The sequence below is a fragment of the Cynara cardunculus genome (assembly GCF_001531365.2).
Source record: "Cynara cardunculus var. scolymus isolate 2C chromosome LG 9, CcrdV1, whole genome shotgun sequence".
Taxonomy (NCBI): Eukaryota; Viridiplantae; Streptophyta; class Magnoliopsida; order Asterales; family Asteraceae; genus Cynara; species Cynara cardunculus.
Window position 1 is genome coordinate 12,097,643 of NC_037536.1, and position 11,513 is coordinate 12,109,155.

The 11,513-nt window shown below is 36.5% G+C and overlaps 2 protein-coding genes across 2 annotated transcripts in view; one reads left to right on the forward strand and one right to left on the reverse strand.

The window, feature by feature from the left end:
• Positions 1–259: 259 nt before the first annotated feature.
• LOC112517781 lies at positions 260–7,697 on the forward strand. The gene is made up of 9 exons (XM_025125156.1): positions 260–283; positions 523–948; positions 2,336–2,474; positions 2,721–2,962; positions 3,954–4,885; positions 5,116–5,459; positions 5,827–6,093; positions 6,373–6,578; positions 6,990–7,697. The coding sequence occupies exons 1-9, from the start codon at positions 260–262 to the stop codon at positions 7,695–7,697; spliced, it is 3,288 nt and encodes a 1,095-aa protein (XP_024980924.1).
• A 691-nt stretch (positions 7,698–8,388) lies between these two features.
• The window catches only part of LOC112517997 (beta-caryophyllene synthase-like), a 3,850-nt gene continuing 725 nt past the window's right edge, over positions 8,389–11,513 (reverse strand). Inside the window, exons 2-7 of the mRNA XM_025125482.1 lie at positions 11,187–11,460; positions 10,721–11,096; positions 9,643–9,861; positions 9,210–9,348; positions 8,877–9,125; positions 8,389–8,771 (exon numbers count right to left, since the gene is read on the reverse strand). Of these exons, the coding sequence (XP_024981250.1) occupies positions 8,478–8,771; positions 8,877–9,125; positions 9,210–9,348; positions 9,643–9,861; positions 10,721–11,096; positions 11,187–11,460 (1,551 nt within the window). The 3' untranslated portion in view covers positions 8,389–8,477. The remainder of the gene's footprint in view (positions 8,772–8,876; positions 9,126–9,209; positions 9,349–9,642; positions 9,862–10,720; positions 11,097–11,186; positions 11,461–11,513) is intronic.

Below are 11,513 nucleotides of genomic sequence, written 5' to 3' on the forward strand. Positions count from 1 at the left end.
TAGTTATTTTTCTCTAATTATTTTGCAATTTTAAATATGACATGGAATATTAGTTTTAAAATAAAAAATTAATATGACATGGAATATTAGTTTTAAAATAAAAAATTAATATGACATGGAATATTAGTTTTAAAATAAAAAATTAATATGACATGAAATATTAGTTTTAAAATAAAAAATTAATATGACGTGAAATATTAGTTTTAAAATAAAAAATTAATATGACGTGGTATATCTTAGTTGGCAAAAGATCTGGATGATGTCAGCATTAGCAGGTCAACAGGTCAACCAGACTCTTAAATAAACAAAAAGTTTGATAGAGACCTTTAAATGACAATTTTGAAAGTTGGTTTTCCAAAATAGGAATCAAGTGAAAGTTGGTTCCATTGTGATGCAATTTTTCCCATTTTAAAATAAAACATCATATTAGTTTTTCATATAATGGTGTTATTTGAAAATATTCTTATCAGAGTGTTCTATACATAAAAAAGCTAAAAGGACATTTTATTTCAAAAATTACAGATACATAGAGAAGATGATTCATTAGCGTTAACGGCTTGTGGGCTTGGTGGTGGTTCGCTAATTAACGCTGGTGTAATGCTACCAACGCCAGTTCGAGCAAGAAGGAACCCAAAATGGCCCGAAGAATGGGAGAGGGATTGGAAGGCATGCGAAGCCTCGGCGTCATCCATGCTCAACATACAAAGTGTTCTGTTGAAATTCCCGAATACTAAAATTATGGAAAAATTGGCTGGCGATGACGATGAATTCAAACGAACGAGTTCGTTAAAGCTGAGTATAAATTTTGATATAGAAGAACAGGCAGCAACTCATCACAAAAAACCCAAAGAACTTGGAAGCTGCATGGCTTGTGGAAATTGTCTTGCTGGTTGTCCTTACAATGCCAAAAATTCTACTGACAAGAATTATTTGTTCTCAGCAGTTGAGGTACTTAATCTGTATCATCACTCCAAATATGTCTAAATGTCTTAATAAACTGTTTATAGCACTTAAGATTATGGAACCAAACAATTGTGCAACATATGTTACAATAAGTCTATGAGAACATGTGTTACAATTAGTCTGTGAGAACATGTAGAACCCTGGAGTATTCTTCAAAAGAACCCTTGAAGAGAGAAAGAAGGTTTCAGCATATATAAAAGAGAAATATAATCCAAAGTTAGCTGATTCGGGACTCTTATTGACACTCCCCTCCAATGGAGGCTAGATGGACACAAATTGTCCGAAAGTGTCTAGAGGAGGCCTAGACGAGTGAGGGGGCTAGACAATTACAGATTGCCCCAGAGTGTGGAGTCCCTAGAGGTAGTAGACCTTGACTCTGATGCTGTGCAGAAACATGTGGAAATCCTGGATTACTCTCCAAAAGATCCTTAAAGGAAAGAAAGGATGTTCCGACATATATTGAGAGTAGAAGTAGTCTAAGTCTAGCCGATGTGAGACTCTAACAAAGCCGATATTAAAACAATTTCGGCATCCTAACAAGTTTTTTATGACACTTTCAAAATGAAGTCTCATGTTATAGGACGCTTTTGAGAAGTGTTCTATGAACACAAACTACAACAAAATCGGGTTTATAAGACACTCCTAATTTCTAAGTATTTCTAAGTGTCCTAATAGACCTCTTTATAGGATTTAGTTTATATGACCAAAAAAATAAAGTGTCATATCTAAAGGCATTGTAATAAGTTTATATGACGTCGTAATAAGTTTTTTAGGACACTTTTAATATAAAACGTCCTATTAGCAACTTTATAGGACACTATTGAAAAATTGTCCTATAAAAACAAGTGTCCTATAAAAAATTGAGTTTATAGGACACTTTCTAAAAAATGTCCTATAAAATTGCTAATGCGACATTTTGTATTAAAAATATCTTAAAAAACTTGTTAAGACGCCCAAAAGCGTCGTATAAACTTATTACAACACCTGTAAAACGCTTTATATTTTGGTCCTACAAATTAAGTCCTATAAAGCGGTCTATTGGGACGCTTAGAGATTGGGGGGCGTCTTATAAACCCAATTTTGTTGTAGTGACATCTTTTTATAGGACATTAGTTTTATAAGATGTTTTTAGAAATAATATCATAGAAAACTACTAATAGGACAATTTTATTTTAAGATGGTACTAAAAAACTTGTTAAGACGTCCAAAAACATCATATCAACTTACTGTAATATCTTTACATATAACATCTAACTTCTATAAAGAAGTTCATATATTAGGACATCTAAACATATTTGGCATCCTATAATATCGACTTTGTTGTAATGACGACTGACTTTTCTAAGAAAATGTCGGCTTCGTTTTGATGCAGGCAGGATGTAGTATCAAAACAGGTTGTCAAGTTCGGTATGTGGTGAAAAACACAAACATCCACAGTAAAAGCGTACGTAGGTGGCGCGTATTTCTCAACGAGACTGACTATCTAACGTGTGATTTTGTTATACTATCAGGTATACATGGCACCACATTTTAGTACAAACTTACAAACCAGTTCTTACATGAAACAACATCTGTGAAAATGCAGTGTGTATACAGTGTTGCTTCATATGTGAAACGTTCATAACTATTTCATTCCACAAGCAAAACAGTCCTGAATGTCACACATATGAAACAATACTGTGTTTATACTGCATCGTCACACATGTTTCATACATTTAAAAACACATGAAAACTGGTTTGTGGTATATATTTTGTAGGTGGAGTGTTTGGTACTGCTGAAATATTATTCAGGTCACAAACCAGAGGATTGAAACTCTCAGGCAGGCTTGGTGAAGGATTCAGCTGTAATGGCAACAATGCTGCTTATCTTGCTGGATGTACAAAGCCACTAGGTGCTTATGGCTTGGCCAAAAACCAGTTCTCCAACATACCCTTTCAACAACGGCCCGGACCCGCCATTTCTTCGTCGTACACTTCTTCTTTCGGGTTCACGATTCAGGTTTTTATCATCTGGCTATTCTCGTTATAACAAAATCGGCTTTTTAGATGTCTTAATGGACGTTTTATATGACCAAACAAACAACTGTACATGCAATATAAATGTGTTACCATAACTTGATAGGATGTTAATATCTTTTTTAGAATTTTTTGAAATAAAGCATCTTGTTATTTTTTATGACATTATTAGAAAAAGTGTCGTATAAAATGAAGTGTTGATGTAAAAAGATGTGTTCGTAGGACATTTCTAAAAAGTGTCATAAAAATCTTGTTATGATGTCCAAATACGTCGTAACATCCTATAGAACCCACCGTTGTTTCATCATATAAAGGTAAGTCTAATTGTAGAGTCTTACATCACATCGGTTAGGCTTGGACCATTTATTCCTAGTACAACAAAATCGGGTTTATAGAAGGCCAAAAGTATTGAAGTGTCATAATAGAATAATTTATAGGACCACACGTTTGTGTATCCTATCTAAAAGTGTTTGAATAAGTTTATAGGACGTTTCTAAACGTCTTAACAAACTTTTCAGGACATTTTTGAAGCAAAGTGTCATGTTAGCCATTTTTATGACACTTTTAAGATGTCTTCTGAAACATTTTATAGGACATTTGTTTTATAAGACAAAATTTCACATAAATGTCTTATAGTTTGTTACAAAAATGTCTTAAAAAGCTTATTAGGACGCCCAAAAGTGCTCTATAAACTTATTACGACACTTTTAGATAGGACATACAAGTGTTTGGTCCTATAAAATTAAGTCTTATAAAATAGTCTATTAGGTCAGTTAGTCTACACCCAATTTCGTTGTAGTGTCTCTATATATGTTGAACCTCCCTCCTCAAAGGCTCTTTTGGAGGGTTTTCATTTGTTTTAACACTATAAAGCACTCTATTAGAACATTTATGACGTTTTATAAAGCCAATTTTGTTGTATTGTCTGCAAATGTAGTTCTTCCACCATAACAATTACTCCGGTTTTGGATCAGAGCGCAGTGTTACCAACAGCTTATCCGTACTTGATCTTTAAAGGGATTTCAACTTACGGTTGGCCAACCGGCTTCTGGTTTTTGCACGGGCTTATTGATAAGCTGAAGCATAGTTTCGGAGCTGAAAGCAGCCAGGCAATGGTTTTAAACGTAATGGGGTATGATGAAAGTGACGGGAAAATCACATTCGATAAAAACACAGACAAAATTAGCTTCTCCCCGCCACACGATCCTTTGCTACCACGCAAAATCAACGCGCTCCAAAAATTAACCAAGAAATTAGGAGGGATATTGTTCATGTCGCGATACAGAAGCACTTCTGTTCATCTTCTAGGCGGCTGCAACGCCTCTTCTGATCATTTCCATGGAGTTTGTAATGCAAATGGTCAGGTTTTCGACACCAAGTCTCCTTCTTCGGTTCACTCGGGCCTTTATGTTTGTGATGCCTCTTTAATCCCTTGTTCTATAGGAGTAAACCCTTGTCTCACTATTGCCACTGCCTCTGAGCATGTAAGTCGGGCACTAGTCGAAGATGTCATCAACGCTAGCGAAAATGGAAAAAGTTTCTTTGATGAAAAAGATGATAAAAAGAGTGCAGGTTCGATACGGTCTTGGAAGGTAGATGGGAGATCAAGATGTGACGTTGTTCGGTTTAAAGAAGTTATGAGAGGGCATATTGGTGGTATGCCTTGTGCTGCCCATCTCGATTTGAAAATGAACACGAAAACATCGAAGGATTTTGACCAAAAGCATTCGGTTTTTGACCCTTTGTTGAGAGGAATAGTTGGTGGATATGTTGAGTTCAATGCTGTAGAGAAGGATAGATTACATATAATTGAAGGAGAAGTAGACTTATGTGAAGTGGATATGAGAACTCCTTACGCACAGTTCATGCATTATAGCCTCCTTCTTGCAGCTTCTTCTGGTTCAAGGTCTAAATGTCCTGATTAACAGACGACCAAATAATTGAGCGTCCTATATAAATGTGTTAAAACAGGATGTTATGACGTATTTGGCATCCTAACATTTTTACACAGAACACGCAATTATTTGGTCATATAACTTAAAATATTGTAAGACATTTAGACATATTTAGCGTTGTATAAAAACCGATTTAATTTTAATGTTATTTTAAGCTAAAAAGCTATATATGATCATGCAGATACATTCTTGAAGGGAAGAAGGTAATGAACCCTTTTCTCCTAGGACTGTATGGATGGAAAGAATCAACAACACTGCAAGTGACATTCAAGAATGTAACGAAGAACGATCCCAGTGAAGAAATGGTGGACTTAATGGGCGAGCTTCATATATCTACGATCGCGCTTATGCGGAGCCTAATTAGCATGGAAGGAAACAATAAAATGACGTTTGTGTGGCATTTACTGCAATCTCTCTTTAGAACATATATCGTGCAGAAACCAAGAGGGAATTACATGGGTTTCAGCCCGCAAGAACTCATGGATAGGTCTTATCCTAGCAGTACGCTCCATGAGATAGAAACAGGTACCTTGCTGGAAAGATTAATCTCTGAGTTAGTCCCACATTGACTAGACTCGGACCATTTCTACTGTTTGAACTTCCCATGTCTTCTCAAGGGCTCTTTTAGAGAGTAATCTAGGGGTTTCACATATTCTTACATGGTATCAGAACCAGAGTCTATCGCTTCTAGGAACTTGACTCTCTTCTGGGACAATCTGTGCCCATCTATCTTTCGATGGAGGGGGCGTGTTGGAGTCTCACATCGGCTAAACTTGGACATTATTCTCAATATATGTTGGACCCTCCCTTAATCCGGGGTTCTGCATATTCTTACATTCCAAAGTACTTGAAATCTAAGAAGTGTTGATGGGTTTTTTCATGATTTATGCAGAGGATGGGTTTGTTATTGGTTGCAGACAATGGAAGATCAAAAAGGCTGATTCTTGGAGGTTGGAAGGGGAGAAAAATCCATATCCAGTACTACTGATTAACGGGTATGCCACCGAGAGCTATTGTCTTCCTACCGAGCCAACTGATTTGGTCAGAACTCTACTCGACAAAGGGCACGAAACATGGCTTCTACAACCAAGGTTACACCCTCTTAATTCTTCAAACAACTTCACTATCGAAGACATTGGCAAATTCGATGTTCCTGCAGGTAATTAGATAAACACAAGTCATTGAAATGTTCGTTCTGAAATTGGATGCAAAATATGCTTAAATGTCCTAATAGATTGTGTGGCGTATGTAAAAGTGTTACAATAGGTTGATAGAATCGTTTTGGACGTCATAACAAGTATTTTATGACAAATGATGAGATAACTTATTGTAACACCTTTACATAGAACTCAGATTTGTTTATTTATTATGATATTTGGACATATTTGGCGTCCCTATTTTGTTGTAATGCTGATTATTCTTTTCTTCTTTTCGGAAGCCATTGATAAAATCTTGAAGTTGAATGAAAACTCCATAAAGATTCATGTGGTTGCACACTGTGTTGGAGGCCTAGCCATTCACATAGCCATCTTGGGAGGTCATGTTTCTGCGACCAGAATCGCTTCGCTCTCGTGCACTAATTCGTCCATGTTCTTCAAACTCACACCTTCCTCAACGTTCAAGATGTGGCTTCCTCTCATCCCGGTAAATACACACTATTGGCTTTATAAATAAATCTAAATGATGACTTAATCGAAAGTTTATGAGAACAAACAATCGTACGTTCTATATAAAATAGTTATAATAAGATGTTAGCACGTATTTAGACATCCTAACAAGTTCTTTAGGATGATTGCTTTTATAAGACGATGTGTATGCAAACATGATATGATGCTTTATTACAAAATTGTCCTAAAATATTTGTTCAGGAGATCTAAAACCGTTTTTATTGTAAAAATTTACATTGGATGCACAATTGTTTGATACTATAAACTTAAGTCTTATAAAACATTCTATTAGGACATTTAGACATATCTGATGTCACATATTGTTCATTGTCTTTTGCACCTGTTTTAAGTGTCTAAGTAACATGCAAATTGCTCCTCAAACCTGCAGATAACAATGATGATATTAGGAAAAAACACCATTCTTCCCATGCTCAAAACAGCAAAAGCAAATCTAAACCAACTACTGATAAAATCCATAGCCCGTTTCATCCCGCGCTACGAGAGATGCACTTGCGACGAATGTGAAGTCTTTTCTGGAATATTTGGCAACGCGTTTTGGCACGATAACATAACATCAACTCTTCACATCTGGATGAACAAGAAAAATCTCCCAAGACTCCCCATGGCCGCTTTCCCGCATCTCAGAAAGATCTGCAAAGCAGGGTTTATTGTCGACAGCAATGGAAACAACTCCTATCTGATTCATCCTGAGAGAATGGCGCTTCCAACGCTTTATATATCGGGTGGAAGGACTCTTCTTGTGACTCGTAAAACTTCTTTTCTTGGTAACAAATACATGAAGCTGCACCATCCTAGTTTTCGACACGAGAGGGTGGTTGTGGAGGGATTCGGGCACTCGGATTTGATGATCGGAGAGGAATCTTGTAAGAAGGTTTTTCCTCATATACTTTCTCATATGGGGTTAGCTGAAAAGGAGGAAGATGTTGAAGAAAATGGCAAGGAAAAGAAGGGTTTTAGCGGAGGTGATGGATTTGAGGATGGAAAATGGGTTCTTGGGGGTTGGGTGTCTCCTTCTTTCACTGTTTGGTTCATCTTGGTTTTGTTGGCTATGTTTGTTTATTCAACATCCTCGTAATTTTGATGCATTTCGAACTACTGTAAGGAATGTTCTAAAGTCAATAGCAACCACCGACATTGATATGTACTCGTTATCCGTTGAATCTATAAGGATACTCACCTCCTGCTCAATCGATGTTGCGAGGTCAATTATCCATTCATTTTGCAAGGATGTCGTATTTTGTCCGGCACCTACATTACTAGAAAACTGACTATTTTTTACGGACATTTTCACCGAAAAATTACGGGCAGATGTTAAAAAGTCAACTTTCATTGACCTCTGCCATTAATCCGCCACAAACTACTTAGAAAAAATAAAATCTTTTATTTCTGTAAGATTTTCGATGGATATCTAAAAATTAGAATTTAGAAGATTAATCAACTTTAATTACTTTTTTTCTGGCAGATTTTTGATCAACCAAACAGCCGCCGGTGATCCGCCGTAAAATAATGTAATTGAAGTTAATTTTTTTTATAAAAAAAATCCGTCGGAAATCTATCGGGAAAAGATGCCGCCAGTAATCCGACGAAAAGAGTGGCCTCCGGTAATCCGCCGGAAATAACAGCCGGTGGTAATCCACGGAGGTTCACATGCGATGACTCCACACTATCTGTGCAAAGCAGGTGGTCGCTCTGGGATTAGTCGGCTCGCATAACAGGTTGGTAAAAAAAAAGTATTACACGTATACCCGATCAATTTTGAAAATTTGATTTATTGAACAGAAAGAACTTGATAACAATCAAATTTTTACAGAAGAAGGGCGAAACATGTCAAATGCGCCATGACATGAATCAAAACTCATATGCTCATGGGATGCACGAACAATGATCTAATATAGCCTTTCATTACTTCTCCCACATACGTGAAATGATCTTTGTCTTTATAGATAACATCTATCACCCGTGCCAAGTTGATCACGCAGGTTATTAGAGGCATCGGAACATCTTTGCATACGAGCGACTCGCGCACAATATTTTTCCACACATCTTCAACTCTTTCGTACAACAAATCACGGGCATGCTCCTCCGAGACATCGTATCGATTCATGTAAGTTTCAACACTAGATGCAACATGCTTTCTTTCTTTCTCTTTCTGCATATTTATTCACAAAAACAGATCGCTTAATTTTCCGGCTGAACCAACAAGACGTTAGAAAAGCCATCTACGGGTTTTCAATCATAAAATTGGATGATTTACCTTGTGGGTGATGATATCATCCATGAGTCTAGCAACTGCACATGCATCCTTACAAAGAGGGGGTCTTGTGTAAACCCATTTGAAGGATTCATCTGTGACCATATCACCCATTCCAAGAAAACATGCTGCTGTAAGCATGGTATTTCCAGCAGTTACATGAGTAACTGATTCGTGCTCCTCCATTGTTGGTACATACCCCTCGTGTACCCATTTCGCTTCCATCATGTAGCCTCTAATATACTCTTTCATCTGTACGTGACAACCACTGTCACAAGTAAACATCGTAGTTGCGAACAATATGCATTATAACGAATGGTCCGTGTCGAAACTTACAAACTCTATGGCATGCTTAACATGATGCGTTTTTCCTTCCATTTCCATGATTTCTTCCATTTCTTTGTACATATCCAGGAGTCCTTGATATATCGGTTTCATGTATTCTGGAAGCATATCTAAGCACGTAATCGACCACCTATAATTAACAAACAAGTTGCTTCATTAGGATGTTATGTTTTAAGGGCCCGAAATGAATTGATGTGATGTATACAATGAAATTAGGGCTTTTAATGATTAAGGAAGATACATGATACAAAATCATTCAGAGGGTTTTAGAACCATTAGGAGACATATTTTTTTTTTGCCAAACAAGATTCATCTCTTAACGATTAAGAGGTTGCCTCTTAATGAAATTATTAAGAGGTAAACAAACAACCAGGTTCAGAGGTTGCCTCTTACTCTAAAAGTAAATGTTTGAATACATGCATACCTTTGAGCCGCTTCAGTAAAGATCTCAAGTTCTTCATAAGTACCATAAGCATCATAAGTGTCATCAAGAATCGTTGCCATCAAAACCACTTTAGCTACGAAAATTCGAGCTCGAGAGTATTGAGGTCCAAAGTAGACGGCCAATGACCAAAAATAGCATTCCACCACTCTATCTCTTACATACGATAACTTGTTCGGGATATCGAAACCTTTCCACCACCTACGATAATTTAATGCACATATAGTAGTTTAATTAGAGGTGGCAAAAAATGACCCAACCACTAACTCAACCCGAACCCAACCCAAAACTAGCAGGTTGGGTTGAGATTTTCAACCCATTTAAATAAATGGGTCAACCCGACTAACCCATTTAAATAAATGGGTTGGGTTGGGTTGAATATTTCAACTTGTTTTCAACCCGTTTAAAATATTATATAATTTTACTTTATTCTTAATATTATATCTAGTATTCTAATTTTAATTTTGTTTTATTCTTAATTAAAAATTCTACCGTCGTGAGATGAAACTCCAAATTTCAATCGCTTCTATTACTCTTAATCATCATGAAACCCTAAGAAAACCCTTTAGTCCATTACTCCATTATCGCCTCCAAAGTCCAATCCAACTTATTTTGAACAATATATTTGTTGTGGTTGTGTTTTATTCAAACTTTGAACAATTTGTTTGTATTTGTGGTTGTGTTTTATTCAAAAAAATTAAACAGTCTAGTCCTTTTTTTATTTAAAATTTTAAAATTAAATGAGTCAACTCAGTTTCAACCTATTTATTTAACAGGTTGAGTTATGAAAATCGTAAATAAGTCAACTCATTGTCAATCCATTTAGGTAACAGTTTGTGTTAGGTTGAAAAATCTCAACCTATTTAATTAAATAGGTTGGGTTGGGTTAAGATTTTCAACCTGTTTAATTGAGTTAACCCAAACCCAACCCAACCCAACCTGACCCATTGCCACCCCTAAGTTTAATTGAAGAAAAAAAAATCATATCTTCAATAAAAATATAGAAAAGAAATTAATTTTGATTTATTTATGAATGAAACTAGAAAGGATGGGGACATACTTGGAAACTTGGCTAAGCTCCTCTTTGTGGAGTGATTGAAGCAGGTTGAACCCTATCTTGGCAAGTTTAAGTAAGGACTCGTTATGTGAAACTTCTTCTTGGTAGAAAGGAATGTAGCGTAACGCCTCTAGTCTCGGCAATCGTTTCAGTATCGGTTGCTCTAGGGCCTCTCGTATTCGGGTTGAGTCGCTGCAAAGAGGATCCTTAATGACTACATTGCGAAGACGAGATCTTGTAAAAGCAAGAGCATCATCTAGTACAACTTCGCCTTGCACCCTCATATACGACGCCTCGTACAACTCAAGCAGGCCTTGAACATCATTGGTTAACGATTCGTTAAAACATCCGTTTGCGTCCTTATAACTGTCGAAGATATCTGTTCCAATTCATAAGATAACATGTTCAGCTCTTTTCATCTTTCACCTGATAAAGACATAAAAAGATGTCTGTATGCATATATACTAACCACATGAAACATAGAAGCCGTGTTGTCGCAAGAGCCTGAACCAAATGGACACGCTATCACCGGTCCAATCATCGCCGTACGTGTCGTAAATATGTTGCAAGGCTTTCTCAATATCGTCTTGGAAGTAATAGCTTATGCCAAGGCGTTGGATTGCATCAATCAGCTTTAACAAATTAGTATGCTGTGTCGGAACATCCAAAGCTGCCGATATATCTTTCCTCACTTCTTCTTTCAAATCTATGACAATTTGTTCAACCTCCACTTGCTTTGGTTTCTGCATTCATTAGTGAATCAACATCAAAGTTGTTGTAAACATGCATATATATA